The following is a 23,383-nucleotide window of genomic DNA, read 5'->3' as shown; positions in this document are numbered from 1 at the left end:
TTTAAATCAAGCTATCTCGTGCTACTGCAACAAAATTACCCAGCTGTAAAATCAAAAATACACTGAGTGAGCAAAACTTTGTTTAATTACCATTATAACTAGCTATCTCACAATGTTTACATATGAATAAAAGCCTACATTAAAATCTGTCATATAAATTGGTCTCTTCATTAGAAATTAGCCTACTGATTGCCACCATTGATAGACACATTTTTTTTTATAATATTAAAAATATCTGTATGACATTATATTCTGCAGTTCTTCCCTGTTGTACCGAATATCTATCCTTTTCAAATTATCACATCGAAGTTAGAAATTCAAATATTGTGACAAAATTAATTTTGTAGGGTGCCACAAATTTGTTAAAATTTCCAAAGGGTGCCGCGACTAAAGAAAGGTTGGGAAACACTGATTTAGAAGACGAAAACCAAACAAAGTTAAGTCTGACACAGAGAAAGGGACCGATGGCCGGCCAGCCGGGGTTCGTCTTTATTTAAGTTTATGTGTGTGTACTTCTAACATGTTTGGTTGGTAAAATAAATGTTGTAAATTCAAATCAGAGCGTCTTCCGTGTCTGGAATGGATGTATTCTTGAGTCTATAAGGTAACAATAATATAATAAGATAACCTTGTTTGAAATGGGTTTGGCTAAAAGAAAATTTTGGTTTCGTCTATACTACTACGTACTTATATTATATTGACTGGGTTAAATAGAATTGCATTTCTAAAAAGAGACTAAAATACAATTTTCATTGACTAAAACTAGACTAAAATGTCATAGTTTTCGTCGACTAAAACTAGACTAAAATAGTCATGGATAATTCTGACTAAAATAAGACTAAAATGCTCAGACTTTTAGTTGACTAAAACTTGACTAGACTAAAAAGAGTATGAACGTGACTAAAACTAATAAAAACTCAAATGACAGCTTCACACAAAGACTAGACTAAAACTAAAATTGAAACAGGCCGCCAAAAACAACACTAGTTGACAGGCAGGTAGGAAATCCAATTAAAACGCTCGGACCGAGTGTTTTGATTGGACGAACATTTCTTGGTGCTACGCCTTCCACAGAATATATAAATACAGAAAAATAAATTTAGACCACTTAACTTAATGATTGATATCGGGATGTGAAGAGACTTTCAACCAGCATAACAAAAAATGTTTCTGAAGACAATCACCTATTGCACCTTTAATTGTCTACGTCCATTAAAGCTGTGACGTAGCCTATTTTTTTATTACAAATCCGTCTATAGTAATACATTACAAAACATACTTTTTTCAGCATCTTGCACCACTTTTAAGTTGCCATGTCAATTTAAATCGTTACATTGTTTAATTTGCCGTAATTTGCGCTTAAACAAAAAAATTGATTTGTACATCGCAAAATACAGTTTACACACTTCATGTTTAACGTTAACCTACTGCTGTGTGACTAATTCTTCAGTTCCCTGTCACTCTCCTTTTCCTCTTTTTTTTTGTTTATTTATCAATCCTCCTCTTCCTCTGTATTTCTGGACACAAGAAAATGCGCAACAGAAGCCACAGGAGTTCTTCTTCGAATCAGTCCAGTTCTTCCGAACGGCAGCCGGACCGAACCACCGCAGGTACTGAGGGGTGTTTGTCCAGCGCAGCGCTGGAGGGCTTGAGATCGGAGTGTTCGATGGTGTGGTTTGACCGCGACGCGTACGAGAGAGCAGAGAGTCTTTACTGCGTACGACTGTTGCAGCAGCAAAACGGCACGACCGCTCCTGCGAGTTCTTCCGCAAGAAACAAGCAAGAAACCTGTCAGCATGGAGAGCAAGAGGCTTGTCATCATGTCATTAATGCTGTGTGGGTGAATAAACCCAACTTTGACCAAGCCGAGAGCAAGTTTGTGGGCCACTTTCCCAACCAACCGAGATCTCTCCAACTGCAGCCCGCCAACTGCGACGAGGGCTACCAATCGCAAACCCCAACCCCGCCCACACCGGCTTTGAGACCAATCAATGGCCTCCCTTGCTTGCCGCCGCCTCCAATGGGGGTGTGGCTACAGAAACCTCTTTTTGATAAAGCCGAGGCGACTTTCTATCAGAACCTGTACCACTGGAGCTCGCCACCGAGAAACCCTGAAACCAGCGGCGACGAGTCCAACTCCAAACGGCGGACTAACACGCGAAAAAAACCTGTGGTTTGTGATCGCCGTGATTCCGACGACATCACCACCAATCAGGGAGCGGCGCTCCTGCATGCCCTGCATGCCGACAGCGAGAGGGTGTGGCTAGATCGCGGTCGCTATGCGGAGGCGGAGACTGAAGAAGCTGAAGGAGCTGCGGAGAGATCCGTCAAAACATCTATAAACCATTCTACCCAGAAGCTGAAGAAGTATGACTGGATACTCGAGAAAATACACTTCCCTCACACACTGTAGTTAATTAGTTAGTTCACCACCAAATGAAAGTTCCGTCATTTTAACAATCATGTTGCTCCAAACCTGCATGGCTTTTATTTCATTTGAACATCCTACGAATCGCCGTCTTATGTGTTAAATGGCGAAAGTGAGTCAAACGGGTTTGGAATGACATAAAGGTCAGTGAATGACAGAATTGGTGAACTATCACTTTAAATTAAATTTTACTCCCTTAACCCTTTCAGGTAACCATCAATCTCACCCATTGCATTTACATACAAAATGTTAACAACCTTTCCTACTTCTTTTGTGCACCATCTTCATGTCATTCGCATATTTTTCTCATGCCGTTCTCTTTTGTTTATCTTTGGTCTAGTTTTGTATCATTTGGGTTTCTTCATTTGTTTGGTTGATGTCATTTTTGTTGTTGTTATTTTTGCGTGGTTGCATTAACCTATGTATATTATTTGTAGTATTATATCCATGCACCAGTTTTGGGGAGTAACTTATTTTAGTATCACTGAGATACTATTATAGTTTTTATTAATTTTGAACTTATTTATTTTCATTTTCAAATGTTAAACCACTGAGCTGTATTTTTTATGTATTTTTCATTTTCATTTTAGTCATTTTGTTGTTTTTTTAATTTTTTTTTGTCTTTAGAATTGGTTTTATTTTTCTTTATATCCATGTCATTTTATCCATTTTTTTTATTCATTGCTTAGTTTTTGTTATTTTAGTACATCAAGTTTAACTAAAATAAAATAAGCAACGTTGTTTGTTTTAGAAGGTATCTGAAAGAAAATTAATGATTAAAATTAATAATGCAAATAAAAATTAATGTTGGTAAATAAAAATATTAAAAGAAGTGTTATTTCACTGTAAAATAAGAAAATAATATAATTAATTTTACAGTAAAATTATTTTAAATAGGATTATTTTTATTTTATATTTTTCAAATTATAAACCATTATTTTGGCAGAAAAAAAATAATTATTTTTTTCATTTGAAATTAATTAGTAATTAAAAAATAATATTTTTTTGTTTTGCATGTCCATATAGTTTTTATTAATCTTTATTTATTATTTAATTTTGTTATTTTAGTACACCAAGTTAAACTTAATGAAAATGAGAAATGTTGCCTTGGCAAATAACTAAAATAAAACAAGTACATTTTGTTTCAACTAACAATTTTTTGTTTTAGCTTTATTTAAATATGATAATAACCATTAGCATATAAATTCACTCCCCAATACTGCTGTGCACCGTAGTTTGCAACATCCTTTCATTTTCATCAAGGAACGAACAGATAGCAGATCACATCCAGTCCTTTATCAGTTCACTGAAGATGTTTGTTTAGTGAGCTTGTTACAGGTCTTGTGTGTGTGTTACAGGATGACTGCAGCAGAGTGTTTGGCGCAGGAGAGGATCTGGTTCGATAAGCCACATTACGATGAAGCGGAACGGCAATTTTATGAGCGGATGAATGGACCCACGCAGCCCAAACAAGTATTAAATATATCACTTGCACCATTGCATCAGTATTACAGCATGTGTGCTAATACTACTGTTCCACGTGGTATTTTTGAAAGATCGGTAGGTTAATTCTAAATGTACATTTACTTAATTTCATGCATTTGGTAGATGCTTTTATCCAAAGAGACTTACGTTTGCATTCAGTGTATGCATTCCCACAGTCCCAGGGAACTGAACCCATGCCCTCACCATTGCTAGCGATATTTCACTGTTTAAAGCTGCAGAAGCACTGTTTATACCAGCACACACTGAGGTTTGCCTCTGTCTCTCGTCTCAGGACACTGGAGCTAACAGCATCCTTCAGGACATCGCAAGAGCACGAGAAAACATCCAGAAATCTCTCGCTGGGGTGAGTCGAGCAAAAACCCTACCATTACACTTTGAACTGTGCAATCTAGCTCTCTTCTAGGGCTGCACGGTTTCTGGGATTGCTGTGTTATTTATTTATTATGATTTTATTTCTTATTTTTTTAAAAGCTACAGGTTTGAAGGGTTTGTACAATTTGAATGACTGTATGATAATAATGTTGTGGTTGTTACAAAATTAAAAATATAAAAAAATATATATTATTTCACTCTAAAATAAAGAGTAGTTAAGAAAAAGAATATAGTGATGATAGTTTTATTTTACAGTACAACTTTAAAATTACAATGGAAAAAATGGCTGTCTAGAAATATAGTAATAAATGTTGTTATCGGTCGTTACTAAATAAAAAATATAAAAATAGAAATATGCACAATTTTCCCAAGCATTCGTGATTACATATCAGTAATTATTATTACCGGTAATATCATTATTATTGTTGCTGTTGTTATTACTAAGTAAAAATATATATTTCTAAAGTAAGAAATACTACTATTGTAATTCACTCTAAAATAAAAAATGGAGCATTTAAGAAAACTTAATTATAATTATAATAATTTTATTTTACTGTACAGCAGCTGTGCAATTACAATACAGATCTTAAATTTTTATTTTCATGTTTTCAAGCTTTTTTTTTGGCAGAAGAACACAGGAAGCCCAGAATGCGTTTGTTTTCTTGACACCAGCCAGTTTATTAGTGTTTTTATTTTAATGAATCGTCCAGCTCTACTCTTGTTCTTAAACCCTAGTGAGTTGTCTTGCTGTCTGCTGCCTACATAGGCAGAGAGCGTTGTGAGTGTGTCTCTGATATGCTGTCTATGTAGGGAGCTCAATAGGTTTTAGAACAGAGCCCAGCTTATATCTCCTAAATCATCTGTTCTCTTCCTTCATCTGCACTCATCAGCTGAAGACAACCTTGCAGCCAAGTAGAGGCTCCGCCCCTAAAATATCAAACCCCTCCCACCGCTCGTCTCCTGTAAGTGTGTGTGTGACGCACACTAAAGCAGCTCACGCCCGAGTCGGCCAGCGCGCCACGCATGCTTGCTTGCATGCATGTTGTTGTAGAAAGTTTCAGAAGAAATCTGTGATGCATGCGTTTGTTGTTAATGTTTCTGCTGTGAAACGAGACCATAAACGAGAGCAAACACTTGCATCTTTGTTGTGAGGTTTGTATCAGTGCTATTTTAGTGTCATTGCAATGCTATAATAGTTTATATTAATGTTTTGAATTAATTCATTTCAGTATTTTTTATTTTTTTTTTTCATTTTTATTACGTTTTTATTGATTATTTCATACAACGATTTAGTACACATTAAACTTAAAATGATAAATGTTTGCTGAAATAAAATAAATTACATTTTTTAATATTTTATTTTATTTCAGTTACCGTTTAACAGCTAATGAATTTTAACTATAATAACCCTGGTTTGTATGATATTACAGACTGTACTATATTTATGTATTCACTCTGAAGTTTTTAGCTGTTGTTTTTTTTTTTTTAATGTAAAAATTAAATCTAATTTAAAATAATCATCAAAAATAAGAACAAGAAAAATTATTTATTTATTTTTACTTTTTAATGTATACACACCAATACAGAGATCTAAACTGGAGATTGTGAGTAAATGAACAATTAATAATTTAGTCCTAAATAATAAAAATCTAAATAAATAATTAAAAAAACCCAATCAAAATAAAACACCAAAAAATACATATATTTTATGTATTTAATATAAGAAATATAATACATATTTTTTGATTACCTAATACTTAAATCATAGTAATGTCAAATCAAAATAAATACATTTTAAAATTAAAAACAATCAAAATAAAACACCAAAAAATTGCTAAAATATTGAATTAGTTTATCTGCATGTCATGTGACCAATAAACAACATCAGAGAACCATGAACATGCGAATGTGTTGAAAAATGATTGAAACTCTTAGGGATTTATTGGAAAATTTTAGGGAGTAAATATTTCAGCTCAAATGCGCTGGGCTGACAAAAAGGTTTGGGAATCCATGCATTAATATACCTATACATGGTTATAAACAGTAATATTTGCCTACAAATCTACTGAAACATCCATGAACATTTGATTGAGGGTGCAAATGAATTACACTGAATTTTTTCAAGCAGTTTTGAATCATGGAGGAATTTTAAAGTGATTCACAGAAACAAATTAAACTTACTGAACCAACTTCAAATATAAAATCAAAACATGTCTAAAAGTTGCATGCTCTGACAAAGTGGCGAAATCTATGTTGTGTGTCGTGTGGTACATTAAAATAGTGTAGCAGCTAGTGTAGTAACAGACTGTAGTTGTGTGTTTGGTTAGTGTGTGTAGTATGTAGTTGTAAGTAGATCTGATTCTCTCAATGGGCGGTTGTGTATCAGAGCAGGGGCTGATGGTAACTCTGGTGTGTGTGTGTGTGTGCCCTGCATTATGGGGACAAAATATCTCCACAAAGATGGCAATATCCAAAATCCTTGTCCTTGTGGGGACATTTTTTGATCCCCATGAGGAAACAAGCTTATAAATAATACAGAATTAAGTTTTCTGAAAATCTAAAAATGCAACATGTTTCCTGTAGGTTTAGGTGTAGGGTGATAGAAAATACAGTTTGTACAGCATAAAAACCATTACGCCTAAGGAGAGTCCCCGTAAACCACAAATGCAAGTGTGTGTGTGTGTGTGTCTCTGTGTGTGTGTGTTTAGAGCGGCGGAGGCGGCGCTGCTGATTACGGGGAGCTCGCGGCACACATGAAGGACCTGGAGCTGGAGAACCAGAGTCTACACGAAGGTGTGTTTAACATAGCTTTGCGTTTTTATACAATATACTTTTTATTCATGTTTTGAATGAACGTTTTTCCCTTTTCAATGTAATTTTATTTTAAATTTTTAGTAGTTTTACTAGGTGCTTTTATAAAGTTTTTATTATTGTTATTACTATTATTGTTTATTTATATACTGTTATAGTTTGTATTGTTTTGAATTATTTATTTTCAGTTTCCAATTTAATTTTAGTATAAGTTTTTGTAATTTTTTTAAACAAATTAAGAAAATATTTAAGTTGGCTTTTATTTTCAGTTTTCATTTTAATTTTAGTGTAATTTTTTTCATTCTAAATTTTTTTATTACTATTTAGGTTTAATTTGTTTTTATTTCCGTTTTGGTTTAGTTAATTTTAGTGCTTCAACTTAATTGCATTACATAATTTCTTTATTTTTCAGTTTAATTTTTTTCATCTGATATTTATTTATTTTTTATTTAAAAATATATTTTGTATTTTAAAAAATAAGAATTGTATTTTTTTATTATAGTTTTAGTTAACGATAATAATATTTTTCACATGCATTAAGCATCTATTGTCTTTATCTCTGCGTTTTCATTTGCCTCAGGATGGAAAATCAAAAAGAATTTAACAATCGTAATTCGCATTCTGATTCCATTTATGATTCTTTTGGTCATTTTGAGAAAGAATGAATGAACAACGTTTAGAAAAGAAGCATTCACTAGCCTTAAAAGACTGAGCCTCAAAAGATTTCAACAGAACGGTACTAATCCAATTTGTAAACAAAAATAAATTATGTACATTTGTTTACATACAGTGTAATGTTTATATACTATTGTATGTTTTGTTAGTATTTTGAATTAGCTCTTTTTCGTTTTCATTTTATTTTTAGTTTAATATTTAGTAATTAATTTAGTAATAAATTTAGTAAAAAATGACTGTGCTCATTTATACTATTTAATTTTTTATTATTGTTTTTATCATTGTTTTATTACTATTATTGTTTTTATTTATATAATATACTTTTTATTCATGTTTTGAATTAACGTTTTTCCCTTTTCAATGTAATTTTATTTTAAAATTGTAGTCGTTTTACTAGGTGCTTTTATAAAGTTTTTATTATTGTTATTACTATTATTATTTATATACTATTATAGTTTGTTCTATTATAATTCATTGTTCTGAATTATTTATTTTCAGTTTCCAATTTAATTTTAGTATAAGTTTTTGTAATTTTTTAAAACATTTAAAATTTAAGTTGGCTTTTATTTTCAGTTTTCATTTTCATTTTAGTGTAATTTTTAGTAATTTTTTTAATTTTTAATTTTTTTTATATTACTATTTAGGGTTAATTTGTTTTTATTTCAGTTTTGGTTTAGTTAATTTTAGTGCTTCAACTTAATTGCATTACATAATTTCTTTTTAGTTTAAATTTTTTTCATCTGATATTTATTTATTTTTTATTTAAAAAAATATATTTAGTATTTTAAAAAATAAGAATTGTATTTTTTTTTATTATAGTTTTAGTTAACGATAATAATATTTTTCACATGCATTAAGCATCTATTCTGTCTTTATCTCTCTCAATCCCATGCATTATAAAGGCATTATTATAAAAAAATTTAATATAATATTTACTTTAACATCCGGAGGTGTACATATAACATGGCATATTCATCATTAAAACTGAACAGCAGTGATGTCATAATATTTACATATGAGCTGTCATTTATTTACATCTTGCCTAATCTTCTGCAAGCACTTCCTTAATTGCTCGGGTTGTGTTTGTCAGTGGTGCAGGAGCTGCGTTCTGCTCTCAGTAAGATGGAGAGTCGCGTGTCAGCGCTGGAGAAGCGGACGACAGCGCCAACCGTTAACGGCACAGGTCCCGCCGCTCCTCAGAAAGCCCCGCCCGCTCCGGCGAAACAGGAGGAGGAAGATGAGGATGAGGACGACATTGATCTGTTCGGCAGCGATGAAGAGGTGGACGAGGAGGCCGAGAGACTGAAAGAGCAGCGGCTGCAGGAATACGCTGCCAAAAAGGCCAAAAAACCCGCCCTCATCGCTAAATCATCCATCCTGTTAGACGTCAAACCGGTAAGTGTCTGCAGCAGGGAATTCACATGTCGTGTTTTTTGTTTTGTTTTGTTTCGTGTTTGTTGAATTGTCTTTTTCCCCCAAATAATCAGGAAACCATCCTAAATACACTAGTAACTGCATAGCATCCATATAGAAACAACCTAACAGCTATCTGGAACGCTCTAGCAACCGCATAGCAACTACAGAGAAATAATCGAACAGAAACAACCTAACAGCTACCGGGAACACCCTTGCAACTGCATAACAACTTCTGAGAAACAATCTAACAGCTACCTGAAACAGCCTAGCAACCGTTTAGCAACCACATAGAAATAACCTAACAGCTACCTGGAACACCCTAGCAACCGCTTAGCAACCACATAGAAACAACCTAATAGCTACTTGGAACACCCTAGCAACCGCATAACAACTACAGAGAAGCAATCTAACAGCTACCTGGAACACCCTAGCAACCGCATAATAACTACAGAGAAAAAATCTAACAGCTAACTTGAACAACCTAGCAACCGCATAGCAACTACAGAGAAATATTCTAATAGCTACCTGAAACACCCTAGCAACCGCGTAGCAGCTACAGAGAAGCAATCTAACAGCTACCTGGAACACCCTAGCAACCGTATAACTACAGAGAAACAATCTAACATGGAACACCCTAGCAACCGCATAACTACAGAGAAACAATCTAACAGCTACCTTGAACACCCAAGTAACCACATAACAACTAAAGAGAAACAACCTAACAGCTACCTGGAACACCCTACCAACCGCATAACAACTACAGAGAAACAATCTAACAGCTACCTTGAACACCCTAGCAACCGCATAGCAACTACAGAAAAACAGCCTAACAGCTACCTGAAACACCCTAGCAACCGCATAGCAACTAAAGAGAAACAACCTAACAGCTACCGGGAACACCCTTGCAACTGCATAACAACTTCTGAGAAACAATCTAACAGCTACCTGAAACACTCTAGAAACCGCATAGCAACTACAAAGAAGCAATCTAACAGCTACCTGAAACACCCTAGCAACCGCATAACAACTACTGAGAAACAACCTAACAGCTACCTGGAACACTCTAGCAACCGCATAGCAACTACAGAGAAACAATCTAACAGCTACCTGAAACACCCTAGCAACCATTTAGCAACCACATAGAAATAACTTAACAGCTACCTGAAACACCCTAGCAACCGTTTAGCAACCACATAGAAACAACCTAACAGCTACCTGGAACACCCTAGCAACCGCATAGCAACTACAGAGAAACAATCTAACAGCTACCTGAAACAGACTAGCAACCGTTTAGCAACCACATAGAAATAACCTAACAGCTACCTGGAACACCCTAGCAACCGCATAGCAACTACAGAGAAACAATCTAACAGCTACCTGAAACAGACTAGCAACCGTTTAGCAACCACATAGAAATAACCTAACAGCTACCTGGAACACCCTAGCAACCGCATAGCAACTACAGAGAAACAATCTAACAGCTACCTGAAACAGACTAGCAACCGTTTAGCAACCACATAGAAATAACCTAACAGCTACCTGGAACACCCTAGCAACCGCATAGCAACTACAGAGAAACAATCTAACAGCTACCTGAAACAGACTAGCAACCGTTTAGCAACCACATAGAAATAACCTAACAGCTACCTGGAACACCCTAGCAACCACTTAGCAACCACATAAAAACAACCTAACAGCTACCTGAAACACTCTAGCAACCGTTTAGCAACGACATTGAAACAACTTAACAGCTACCTGGAGCACCCTAGCAACCGCTTAGCAACCACATAGAAACAACCTAACAGCTACCTGGAACACCCTAGCAACCGCATAGCAACTACAGAGAAATAATCTAACAGCTACCTGGAGCACCCTAGCAACCGCATAACAACTACAGAGAAACAATCTAACAGCTACCTGAAACAGCCTAGCAACCACATAGCAACTAAAGAGAAACAACCTAACAGCTACCTGGAACACCCTAGCAAGCGCATAACAACTACTGAGAAACAATCTAACAGCTACCTGAAACACTCTAGCAACCGCATAGCAACCACATAGAAATAACCTAACAGCTACCTGGAACCCCCTAGCAACCGCATAGCAACTACAGAGAAATAATCTAACAGCTACCTGAAACAGCCTAGCAACCACATAGCAACTAAAGAGAAACAACCTAACAGCTGCCTGGAACACCCTAGCAACCACTTAGCATCCACATAGAAATAACCTAACAGCTACCTGGAACCCCCTAGCAACCGCATAGCAACTACAGAGAAATAATCTAACAGCTACCTGAAACAGCCTAGCAACCACATAGCAACTAAAGAGAAACAACCTAACAGCTGCCTGGAACACCCTAGCAACCACTTAGCATCCACATAGAAATAACCTAACAGCTACCTGGAACCCCCTAGCAACCGCATAGCAACTACAGAGAAATAATCTAACAGCTACCTGAAACAGCCTAGCAACCACATAGCAACTAAAGAGAAACAACCTAACAGCTGCCTGGAACACCCTAGCAACCACTTAGCATCCACATAGAAATAACCTAACAGCTACCTGGAACCCCCTAGCAACCGCATAGCAACTACAGAGAAATAATCTAACAGCTACCTGAAACAGCCTAGCAACCACATAGCAACTAAAGAGAAACAACCTAACAGCTGCCTGGAACACCCTAGCAACCACTTAGCATCCACATAGAAATAACCTAACAGCTACCTGGAACACCCTAGCAACCACTTAGCAACCACATAGAAATAACCTAACAGCTACCTGGAACACCTTAGGAACCGCTTAGCAACCACATAGATACAACCTAACAGCTACCTGGAACACCCTAGCAACCGCTTAGCAACCACATAGAAACAACCTAACAGCTACCTGGAACACCCTAGCAACCGCATAACAACTTCTGAGAAACAATCTAACAGCTACCTGAAACACTCTAGAAACCGCATAGCAACTACAGAGAAGCAACCTAACAGCTACCTGGAACACCCTAGCAACCATGTAACCCAAAAGCAATCAGTGTTATTTCAGCACCAATAATTTGGTATTTATTAATATTATTTAGCATTTATTAGTATTTTCAATTTGTAGTTTTAGTTTGATCTTTTATTTTCATTTAGTTTAATATTTTTTCAGTTTTAGTTCTTAATAATTTGTTAACTACTTTATTTTTACTTCAATTTTAACTTATTTTAAATTTTCATTGAAGTGAAAGTTTTACTTCAGCTTTATTTCAATTACTTTATTACTTCAACTAACCTAGCAACCACCTAGAAACTGCCTAGCATCCATCTAGAGCTCCATAGCAACCACCTAGCAACCGTCAGAACACCCCAGTAACACATAGCAACCACATAAAACACCTTCCAGAATACCCTAGCAACCAACCAAAACCTCTAGCAGTGCCCTAACAACCACCCAGAACGCCTTAGAAATTGCCTAGCAACCATTTAGAACAACCTAGCAACCACCCAGAACATCATAACAGCACCTTTGCAATCGCATAGAACACCCTAGGAACCACTAAGCATTAATTCGTAATACCCTAGCAACCGCATGAAAGTCTATCCATTTGTCCGATAGACTGAATTACCTTAAAACCTTTTAAAATGACTTCGATCTTTCTGGCCAGGCTTCTCAAGGTTTTTAAACCGTTTTTTTCCTGGCGTTCACAGTGGGACGACGAGACGGACATGGCGAAGCTGGAGGAGTGTGTGCGGTCGGTGCAGGTGGATGGGTTACTGTGGGGAGCCTCCAAACTGGTTCCTGTGGGTTACGGCATCAAGAAACTGCAGATCAACTGCGTGGTGGAGGACGACAAGGTGGGAACAGACTTCCTGGAGGAGGAGATCACCAAGTTTGAGGACTATGTGAGTAACGTCTCCATAAACTGCGTGCTTTAGTCTTCAAGTGTCACCCAAAGCTTGACGTGTTTGTTTTGTGTTGCAGGTTCAGAGTGTGGATGTTGCGGCGTTCAACAAGATCTAACACACACACACATAAACACACATAAACACTCACATGCAGCTGGATGAATATCAGTTAATAAAAGAGCTCAAATGTATTTGTTTGCCTTGGTCTCTGTCTTTTATAGTCACCGCCACATCTCTTTAAACATGTTGATGATTAAGAGGAGAATTACAGTCGACATTGACACGGTTTAAGAGCGCTTTTGTGTGTTTGTGATCCATTGCTGGTGTTTTTGGCGAGCCACACCGGAGGCAGAACCGCTGTTAATGTGTCATTTAGATCTTTGCATGCTTCTTGTCAAATTTTAATACAGAATTTGTTATAGCTGCTTGGAAATTAATCCGTTTCCTTCTGTGAGAAGCTCTCAGGTGGATGGATATTAAAGATATAGATATTCAGGTAGATGGATAGATCATCAAATACGCATTTGATGGTTAGATATTCAGATATATATTTAATAGATGTTTAGAAATTCAGTTAAATTGATATTCAGATTCAGATATTAGATTGGATTTAGGATTATTCTTTCTTTCTTGTAATCTCCTTTTACATCAGCACATTATAATACTTTTGTTATTGCTGTACAATATAAAAGTATGTTGTACCGATTTTGTCCATGAATGGACAGGAAAGAGTTAAACTGCAGGATGTGGAATCAATTTCACTCCGCGGGAGTGACTCTCGCGTCTCGATTCAACTGAATGAATCGGTAAAAAAGAAAAAAATCTCTTAACTCAGTCATTAAGAAATGTGCATTGCGTTTTTATGCCTTAACATAGCAGTGTTAATGCCAAAACTACATTATTGTTTAAACGGAACACGGCGCGGGACTCGCTTCTAAGCAACTCCTTCAGGATTCATTCGGGAGTCGTGATTCCCGAGTCAGTCAAAAGAGTCGTTTAGAAGTCCAGCATCCAGCAGCATGACAAATATACATAGGCTATGTAATGTCTTGAGGTTGTGTATGAGAAAGTGTGTGTTGTTAGAGAAGGATGATGTCTGTCTGCTTCATGTCTGGGCTTGACACCAGCTCGAACCCCAAACCTGCAGCAGTGTTATGGAGCTCTTTGTGTTTTATTGGTTCCTCTGCTGCATTTGTTCAGATGTTTGATGGTTCTGGTGTCTCATGATGTTCCTCTGCAGGGTGTCTGTCAGTCAGGCGGTTTCTGTCAGTGTTTCTCATGTTGTTTGTGACTCTCAGCGCTGAACAAGAAGAGAATGAACTTCTGAAATACAGCGACTCACAGCAGACCACAGGCCAGGTTAGATTCAGGGTGGATCTCACCCCTTTTGCATGCATATATTGTTATTTTTTACAACTTTTACCTCCCAAATAGTGTATTAATTTAATTTATTTTTATGCACAATTTCATGACAACTTCAAACTGACAACTTCAAACAAAAGCTACTAAAAATTACAATTGTTTTTTTACGAAAAGGAAAATAAAAAACGAATCCAAACTATTAATAAAAACTGTAATGGTATCTCAAGGATACTAAACTAACTCTAAATCTGATTATTGATGTATCCACACAGATATAAAGGAGTGTTTGACCTGGGGTCACGGTTGTGATGTTAACGCTCGCTGTGGGAACATCATCGGCTCGTACTTCTGCCAGTGTCGTCAGGGATACAGCAGAGACGGACACTCCTGCTACGGTCAGTCTGAGATCCGCATCCATGCAGTCTGAGTGATGTTCTGATGATGATGATGAAGCTCGTGACTGTGCTTTGCTCAGATGTGGATGAATGCACTCAGGATAACAGACTCTGTGAACACGACTGCATGAATCAGCCAGGGACGTACATCTGCGTCTGCAGAGCTGGGTACGCAGTCACTTAGTTACTAAAAGTAACTTTTATTCTCGCTGTAGTATTGTTGTCGTGGAGACGCTGTGTGTTTCCAAATATGGTAAGGGATGTAACATTTCCATCACACGCTTGAGGTATTCAGCCAATCACAACGCTCTGGATAGCTGGCCAATCAGAGCACACCGCACTTTTCAGACCGATGAGCTTTGTAAAAATCGACGCGTTTCAGAAAGGCGGGGCATAGAGGAAAAACAATAATGTACAGTATGTGGAAAATAATGTGTTTTTTGAGCCTTAAACCACATAAAGGCATGACACCAAATACACAAAATAATGTTATTTTTAACATCGTCATATGACTCCTTTAATCATTTTTTGTTTATTTTTAAAGTATTTTTTATTACTGCATTTTTTGATAATGAATATTTTTACAAAGTTTTTTTCTTCAGAATTTCAGCCTTTTAATGTGATTTCTAATGCAAATTGTTTTTGTTTTTTTACTTGGTTTAATGCAATTCAGTTCTGTTCCGGTAGAATTCAGTTCAGTTTACATTATTTCAGTTAAGCTATAGTTAGTGTTATTTTAGTATCATTGATATACTATAATTATTTTTGTTAATATTTTGAATGTGATTTTGTTTTTAAATATTCTGTTTTTAAAAATTAGTACAGAATTAAATTCAGTACTATGCAGTTCATTTCACTTGTTGCAGTTAGATTCGGTTTAATTCAGTTCTATTAATTCAGTTCAACGCACTTCAGTTTTGGACTTTCACAGTTCAATTCAGTTGAAATTGAATTCAATTTGGTTCCAGTAGGTTGAATTCAGTTTACTTTACTTTATTCTGGATTAAAGTTAATCTTAATTCAGTTTAGTTCCTTTTAGTTTTAATTCAACGTGCAACTAAATTCAGCATAATGCAGTTGATTTCTGTTTAGGCAAATAAACTTGGTTTAATTCATTTTTGATGCACTTAAGTTGAATTTAATTCCATTTAGGTTAATTCAGTGTAGTTCCACTTAGGTTCAATTCAGTACACTTTAGTTAGGTTGAAATTTAATTCATTCCAGTTCAGCTACAGTTCATATTAATTCAGTTTAGTTCCATTCAGTTCAATTTAGTACAAATCAGTTCACTTCAGTCACTTAGATTCATTTTAACTTAATTCTGCACTTCCGTTGGATTTAATTGGTTTTATTTTGATTTCATTTCATGCACTTTATTAGCATGACATCTACCTGTATATTTCATACCTGCAAACTAGTCGCTTTTCAGCGAAATTCGCCGTTTTGAATCAAAATATGTCATTTATGTGAATCGTCTAGATCCGAAGAGTATTTTTTTTGGGGGGGGCAAGCTCATAGACTGGAGTGAGACCATAAGTGTGTTCGACCAAAGTCCCTTTCTTGGTTCGATTTGAAACAGCAGCGCGCAGACCGATCGTTGTATGACACCAAAGCACCGTGAGAGCTACAAAATCCAGTGTCCCGACAAAACAAGATGAACACCATCAAGTCTACAGTAAACCTCCCACTTAATAGGGAGCCAAACACACAGACACGCTCGCTCAGATATAATAAGATTGTGTATATTGGCTTTTGCACATTGTGCATGTGCATTTTTACAGACTAATAAAGCTATTTTTATGTGACTTATTTACATGATTGTGTGATCCTCTTTGAACTGCTGTGCAAATGTTTAACTGAGTAAATCCAGGTAATCTGAAACTACTAAAGGAAGATAAAAACGGTGCATCACTTCTGCTCACAGTGCCGTGTGAATGTGCTGAATAAACGTGTGCTGCTTATACTGCTGTATGAAACATGACTGAGAGTTACAGGGACTGAACTCTGCCATATATTGCATGAGAGGAGAGACACTGAGCTGTTTGCCGACCGGAAGACGTCTAAAGACATGTCTGATCTGAAGAAAACCAGACGACCATCAGCCGAGGAAGAGCAGGTAAAATAATACACACTAAATAGTCATATAAACACGTTATTGTGATTTAAAGATACAGTAAAAATCTCCTTTAGATGCAATGAAATTGTAATGTGAAATATTGTAAAAAATCTTTAATACAACAATTTGAGTTAATTCTTTAGGCACCAATTCTCTCTATTAACTAGCTGCTTATAAGCATGCATATTAACTGTTTATTAGTACTTATAAAGTACTTATTAATGCCTTATTCTGCATGAGCATATTTTAGATTCCTTAATCCTATACCCTATACCTAAACTATTAAGCAGTAATTAGCAGTATATTGAGGCAAAAGTCAGAGTTAATAGTTAATGCTGAGAATTGGATGTGAAAATAAAATGTGACTCAATTTTAATTGTTTCTATTGTGCATTTACAGTAAAACGTCTTAAAATTGTCTTTTTTTATCTCTGTGTAATCTAATTATTTTGTATTTAAATATTGACGTTTCTTCATTTAATATTAGTTATGTACATATGGGTGTTTGTTACATACTGTATGGATTATGACATATCAAGGCTGAAATGCACACAGATATTATTATTTTATACTTCTGATGACTTCGAGTTCATTTCAGTATCAACTTTTAGATGTTCATCCTAAAATCCAATTAATAATAAGTTAGCCTAATAATGATGATGATGATTTTAACATTAAAACTATATATTTATACTAATAATAATAATGTTTTTTATTTTATTTATTAACTTTATTTAGTAAAATTACACACAAATGAGTCAATAGTTGTCATCCACACTGTAAAAATGATTTTTTCAAAGTTGTGAATGTGTATTATGTGTATAGTCAATGTGTTACTGTCTGAATCAAATGATTCGTGATACGCGCTCCGTAGTGCCGATCTGAATCAAAAGATTCACGAACCTACTCTGAAGTTCCAATCTAAATGAAATGTTTCGCTATACACGATCCGATTCGTTATCATTTTGCAACGCAATGATTTAACTGATTCTGAGTTTCACCCATCACTATACGTGTTCTTTAAAATCATTAAAAGCGATGTCGAAACTCGAAAATGAATTGCTCTTTTGATCGTTTTTTTGCAAGTGAATCACTTGAACTGAATGATCGAAGTCACGAGTTTGAATCAATCGAAACGGTTCCAGTGTAAATGACTCACTTAAAGGGATAGTTCACCCAAAAATGAAAATGTGATGTTTATCTGCTTACCCCCAGGGCATCCAAGATGTAGGTGACTTTGTTTCTTCAGTAGAACACAAACGAAGATTTTTAACTCAAACCGTTGCAATCTGTCAGTCATATAATGGAAGTGAATGGGAATCACGGCTTTGGGAGTCAAAAAAACATACACAAACAAAACCAAATTAAACCCTGCGGCTCGTGAAGACACGAAAAGATCGATCTGTGCAAGAAACTGAACAGTATTTATATCGTTTTTTACCTCTGATTCACGCAATGTCTGAACTGTCCTGAGCGCGTTCTCAACAGCATTATCTCTCAAATGGACCAGTGACACTCCTAATTGAGATTGTAGATAGAGTGTCAATGGTCCATTTGAGAGATAGGTGGCGGTAATGCACTTATAAGTCTGCGATCCGCCATAAAGCAAGAAGAAGAAGAAGACGCATCACATGCCGGCTGTTGAGAACGCGCTCAGAACAGTTCAGTCATTGCAGTGAATCAGAGGTAAAAAACTATATAAATACTGTTCAGTTTCTTGCACAGACCGATCGTTTCGTGTCTTTACACATCAATGTATCATCACAAGCCGCAGGGTTTAATTTGGTTTTGTTAGTGTATGTTTTTTTGACTCTCAAAGCCGTGATTCCCATCCACCTCCATTATACGACTGATAGACTGCAACGGTTTGAGTTAAAAATCTCCGTTTGTGTTCTACTGAAGAAACAAAGTCACCTACATCTTGGATGCCCTGGGGGTAAGCAGATAAACATCAACTTTTCATTTTTGGGTGAACTATCCCTTTAACATCACATTGCTCCTTTAGCAGGGGCTGAATATGAGCGGGTCCTTCAGCAAGGTTCTGGATTTGAGTTCTGAAGACCCTCACAGCGCTGGAATCAAGCCAATAACCTTTGTGAGACAGGTCAGGCAAGTTGTTAATTGTTGCTTAAATAAGTGATATATTGAGCATAGATGATCACTGACTGAATTACAGAAGAGCACAGAATGTGACCTGCACTCTGGTTTTGTGGAACAGAACGTCTGCACAAAACCAACTCTATTGACTTCAATGCACATTGCTGCTAATTGTGAATGATTCATCAGTGCGCGTTAATATAATGAACACAGTGTTTCTCCTCATAATCTTTCGTCAATATGTAACAATATAATATGTTGACTTGTGTCTGTCAGGTGGCAGCTGGATGTGTGTATCCCAGAATCCTGCAGGGCGATGCTCTTCCTCCTGACGCTCGTCTCAGAGCTCAGAAACTCCTCAGTCACTTTGATGGAGGCAGTGTCGGTAAAGATTCTGTGTGTTTGTGGAAAATTATCAGTGCATATATTACATTTTTATTTATATTTTGTGAGATTTGTCCAGCCTATATGGAGGTATGATATATATGTAAATACATAAAATATGTAATAATAATAATAATAATTGTATAATATATACAATATTGTGTTTTATTTTAATGTTAATGTGTTTTAAATTTAATTTATATATAATGTAGTGTATAATATAAAAATATTTTGAGTACTATACTAGCTATATATTGCATATTATATATAGCCTACTGTATATGTATATATGAAATAAAATATATACAGTATATAAAATCGTAATTTATCGGTTTTTTTTATCTTTAATAAATTTGCAAAGATGTTAAAAACCTGTTATTTGCTTTGGTCATTATGGGGTATGGAGTGTAGATTGATGTGGAAAAAAAGTTATTTAAAGCAGTTTAACATAAGGCTGCAACATAACAAATGTGAAAACAATAAAGGGGGTTTGAATACTTTTGCAAGGCACTGTGTGTGTGTATATATACACATATATGCATAAATACATATAATTTATTATTATTATTATTGATGTAAAAATTACATTTCTCCATTTCAATGTGTACTGCAATGTCTGTGGCTTTGGTAAAACTGTCATGTGACCTGTGAGACTCACGATCTGATTGGCTGTCTGGTCACTTCTCCTTCCAGGTTCATACACTGAGACCTGTGGATCAATGCATGTGAGAAACACTATAGCAAAGTCCGTTTCTCTGCGGGATGGAGGTGTCCAGTCCAGTCCAGAGCAAGTCTTCATCACTGTTGACACGCAGAGAGCTTTGATGGTACCAGCCAAAATCATTTCTTCATATTTATAACTACAGCTGTGAGTGATTAGAGAATGTTTCAATTCATAAAACCTTCTTTATAATGTGGAATAAAGATCTGCTGCTGATGGCCTTGATCAATGATAAAGTTCATCAAGCTCATATCATTACTTACCTGGATGCAGGTGATGCTACGGCTGCTCTGTCAATCAGAGGGTGTGTGTGCGGTCATGATCCCAGACCCCGCCCCTCACACTCTGACACGCCTCCTGGATAGGATGGGTGTGGTTCCAGTGACCTATCAGCTGCGAGAGCAGAGTGGGTGGAGCTTTGAGAGGGCGGCGCTAAACAGATCCATTCAGGCGTCGAGAGGGCGGTGCTTTCCACGGGCGATTTACATCAGTAACCCTGGCAACCCCACAGGTATGGGACTATATATAAACAATATATTCATAATGATTTTGCTGGTGATTTAATATGAAGCAGCACATTGAAAATTGTGATGATGTTAATACACCTTTCATCTGAGCAGCTCGTTTGAAAAATTTTACTATTCTTTTGATAACTTGTATTAAGATGTTTTGACAGCGTCACTGATTAAAATTTCAGGAGCAAAAACAGTGATAAATATGGAAGCTTGTTTCTGCCACAGGATAAAAAAAATGTAGGTGATTGTGACATTTTATCTCACAATTCAGACTTTTTTTTACTTGCAATTTGAATATATACACTCAGAATTGTGAGGAAAAAGTCACAGTGAACTTTTTAAAATATATTTTGAAATTAAATTTTTTTTTTGCTTGAATATACACTCACGTATACACTGACTTTTTATATCTCACAATAAAGTTTTTTTTTCTGACATAAAAATCTCAAAAAATAAAAAAACGAATTAAATAAATTACAAAATAAATAAATTACAAGAATATAAAATCAGAACGGTGACATGTAAAATCAAAATTGTCCATTTCAAAGAAGTCTTGAATCAAAACTCTAGAGTAAATGTGTTAAAAAAGATTAATATATTATATTATTATTTTAATTAAATATTTGAAGTCAACAATGGCTGTTTTAACTTTTAGAGTAAATATATAAATGATATACCTAATATTGTCAAAAAGCTGAAATATTTTGAGAGCAATGTTTTATCTGTGTTGCTCAGCCCTAATAGAGATATGCACACAGAACAGAGATTCATTAGCCATCTAAAATTGAGTTATTAATTGCTAATCTTTTGATTAAAGGTTTGAAGTGTTAAGATTTTAATGATATTCTGTGCTACCAGAAGTGAAGTACATGATACTCAGCATAGTAATGAAGAGCTATGCTAATACTGTGGTTGTTTTTGTTATGAAATGATAAATTGTCGTATAAATATGTGGGTTTTGCAGGTCATGTTCAGAGCAGAGAGTCCATTCAGCATGTGATTCGCTTCGCTGCAGATGAGGAGCTTTTCTTGTTGGTTGATGAGGAAAGTGTTTTGGATGTAATCTTCATTATTTGAATTGATTATTTGGTCATGTTTTTTATTTAGTAATAATTATATTTTCTCTATCTCAGGTTTATCAGGACACAGTTTTTGCGGACGGCTCAGAGTTCGTGTCTTATAAGCGTGTTCTGGCTGAGATGGGCGAACCTTATTCTGATGGAGTCCAGCTGGCCTCGCTGCATTCGCTCTCCAACGGCATCATGGGAGAGTTCGTTTTCAAATCAATTTTCCTTATGTCAGGGATGATAAAACCAAATGAACATGAGAAATGAACATCAAAGAAGTCTCTTCTGCTCGCCAAGGGTGCATTTTTTGGTCAAAAAGACTTACATAATATTACAATTTCAAATAGCTGTTTTCTATGTGAATATCTGTTAAAATGTAATTTATTTCTGTGATGCACAGCTGTATTTTCAGCATCATTACTCGAGTCTTCAGTGTCACGTGATCTTCAGAAATCAGTATAATATGCTGATTTGCTGCTCAACAAAGTAGGTCTGCTCATTCAGTGTGTGTGTCTGACGCAGGTGTGGTTTCAGGACGGGGTATATGGAGCTGGTGAACGTTGATGAAGCTGTAATGTTATACGCTGAGGTTCTTCTGACGGGAGATCTGTGCCCTCCTGTGATTGGTCAGATCACTCTGGATGTCATGGCTGATCCGCCCCATCCTGGAGAACCGTCCTATAGTTTATACACACGGGTACGTGCCAAAGCTATGGAAGCTTATTTCTGCCATGAGATAAACACTTTTTAAAAAAAGGTTGCTTTTTTTAATCTCAAAATTCTGAATTTTTTCTTGCAGTTCTGAGTTTATTTCTCACTATTTGTGCTTTTTTTCTCGCAATTCTGAGCTACTGTACATATCACAATTTGAACTTTTTTTCCCCATAGACCTGTTTATATAAAAATTTGTGTTTTTTTCTTGCAATTCTGAGTTTATATCTTGCAATTCAGACATTTTTCCTCACAATTCAAATTTATGACATAATTCAGACTTTTTTCTCACAAATGTGAGTTTATATCTCACAAACTAAGACTTTTCCTCGTGAATCTCAGTTTATATCTCGCAATTTAGACCGTTTTTTTTTTTATTGTAATTGTCAGTTTATATCTCAAAATTCACATTTTTTTTCTTGCAAATCTGCATTTAAATCTCACAATTAACACTTTTTTTTCTTGTGAATCTCAGTTTATTCTGACTTTTTCAGGCAAGTCTGAATTTATGTCACAATTGTTACTCAGAACTGTGAGTTTTTAGTCAGAACTGTGATATAAAAAGTTGCAATTACCTTGTTTTTCAATGGCGGAAACAAGCTTCCATAAAAAAACACACATTATAAAACATAAAATCTTATTGATTGAGCTGTTTTTGAAGTTCCTGCAGAAGCATTGTTTAATAATTTGACTAATATTTATAATATTTGTCATTTCATAATAGGATTTATTTTCAAGCATTGTTTTGTATTATGATTATTGGTTATTTATTATGCTTATTTTGGATAATACATGTAATTATTTGGAATAGAATAAATTCTATATTCCCACACAACTGCAAAGGAGTGATCAAACATTATTTATTGTGTAAATAATATGCATATTTTAAGTGTGTGTGTGTGTGTGTGTGTGTGTGTG

The 23,383-nt window shown here is 35.5% G+C and overlaps 2 protein-coding genes and 1 long non-coding RNA gene across 5 annotated transcripts; all 3 read left to right on the top strand.

Annotated features, from left to right (window-relative positions):
• Positions 1 to 1,516: 1,516 nt before the first annotated feature.
• On the top strand, positions 1,517 to 13,289 carry LOC107672950 (elongation factor 1-delta). Of its 3 annotated transcripts, XM_016466337.1 has the most exons (8): positions 1,517 to 2,367; positions 3,787 to 3,901; positions 4,206 to 4,277; positions 5,197 to 5,268; positions 7,015 to 7,099; positions 8,883 to 9,187; positions 12,901 to 13,095; positions 13,175 to 13,289. In XM_016466337.1, the coding sequence occupies exons 1-8, from the start codon at positions 1,532 to 1,534 to the stop codon at positions 13,211 to 13,213; spliced, it is 1,719 nt and encodes a 572-aa protein (XP_016321823.1). In that variant the 5' UTR covers positions 1,517 to 1,531; the 3' UTR covers positions 13,214 to 13,289. The 3 variants fall into 3 exon arrangements, with proteins under 3 accessions (XP_016321823.1, XP_016321822.1, XP_016321821.1); XM_016466335.1 differs by lacking the exons at positions 1,517 to 2,367; positions 3,787 to 3,901 and adding an exon at positions 3,908 to 3,988; XM_016466336.1 differs by lacking the exons at positions 1,517 to 2,367; positions 5,197 to 5,268 and having other exon boundaries at positions 3,765 to 3,901.
• Positions 13,290 to 13,992: 703 nt separating this feature from the next.
• Positions 13,993 to 15,082, top strand: LOC107672953 (uncharacterized). Its single transcript, XR_001632358.1, has 3 exons — positions 13,993 to 14,457; positions 14,733 to 14,855; positions 14,936 to 15,082. It is a non-coding gene; the product is annotated as an uncharacterized LOC107672953 (long non-coding RNA).
• Positions 15,083 to 16,655: 1,573 nt separating this feature from the next.
• On the top strand, positions 16,656 to 22,969 carry gptl (glutamic--pyruvic transaminase-like). Its single transcript, XM_016466323.1, has 9 exons — positions 16,656 to 16,971; positions 18,976 to 19,074; positions 19,344 to 19,452; positions 20,145 to 20,278; positions 20,446 to 20,683; positions 21,652 to 21,746; positions 21,821 to 21,957; positions 22,277 to 22,455; positions 22,941 to 22,969. The coding sequence occupies exons 1-9, from the start codon at positions 16,924 to 16,926 to the stop codon at positions 22,967 to 22,969; spliced, it is 1,068 nt and encodes a 355-aa protein (XP_016321809.1). The 5' UTR covers positions 16,656 to 16,923.
• Positions 22,970 to 23,383: the final 414 nt, after the last annotated feature.

This window comes from Sinocyclocheilus anshuiensis, unplaced genomic scaffold (genome assembly GCF_001515605.1).
Source record: "Sinocyclocheilus anshuiensis isolate Anshui unplaced genomic scaffold, SAMN03320099.WGS_v1.1 scaffold540, whole genome shotgun sequence".
Lineage (NCBI taxonomy): Eukaryota > Metazoa > Chordata > Actinopteri > Cypriniformes > Cyprinidae > Sinocyclocheilus > Sinocyclocheilus anshuiensis.
This window is presented reverse-complemented; position numbering and strand designations above follow the sequence as displayed.

What these genes read in the sequence shown, in the direction of transcription:
- LOC107672950 (XM_016466337.1), top strand. Translation starts at nt 1,532, where the DNA reads ATGCGCAACAGAAGCCACAGGAGTTCTTCTTCGAATCAGTCCAGTTCT. An exon ending in GACCCACGCAGCCCAAACAA is followed by an intron (nt 3,902 to 4,205) that starts GTATTAAATATA and finishes CTCTCGTCTCAG; the next exon opens with GACACTGGAGCTAACAGCAT. An exon ending in TCCTGTTAGACGTCAAACCG is followed by an intron (nt 9,188 to 12,900) that starts GTAAGTGTCTGC and finishes TGGCGTTCACAG; the next exon opens with TGGGACGACGAGACGGACAT.
- gptl (XM_016466323.1), top strand. Translation starts at nt 16,924, where the DNA reads ATGTCTGATCTGAAGAAAACCAGACGACCATCAGCCGAGGAAGAGCAG. An exon ending in CAATAACCTTTGTGAGACAG is followed by an intron (nt 19,075 to 19,343) that starts GTCAGGCAAGTT and finishes TGTGTCTGTCAG; the next exon opens with GTGGCAGCTGGATGTGTGTA. An exon ending in TCCAACGGCATCATGGGAGA is followed by an intron (nt 21,958 to 22,276) that starts GTTCGTTTTCAA and finishes TGTCTGACGCAG; the next exon opens with GTGTGGTTTCAGGACGGGGT.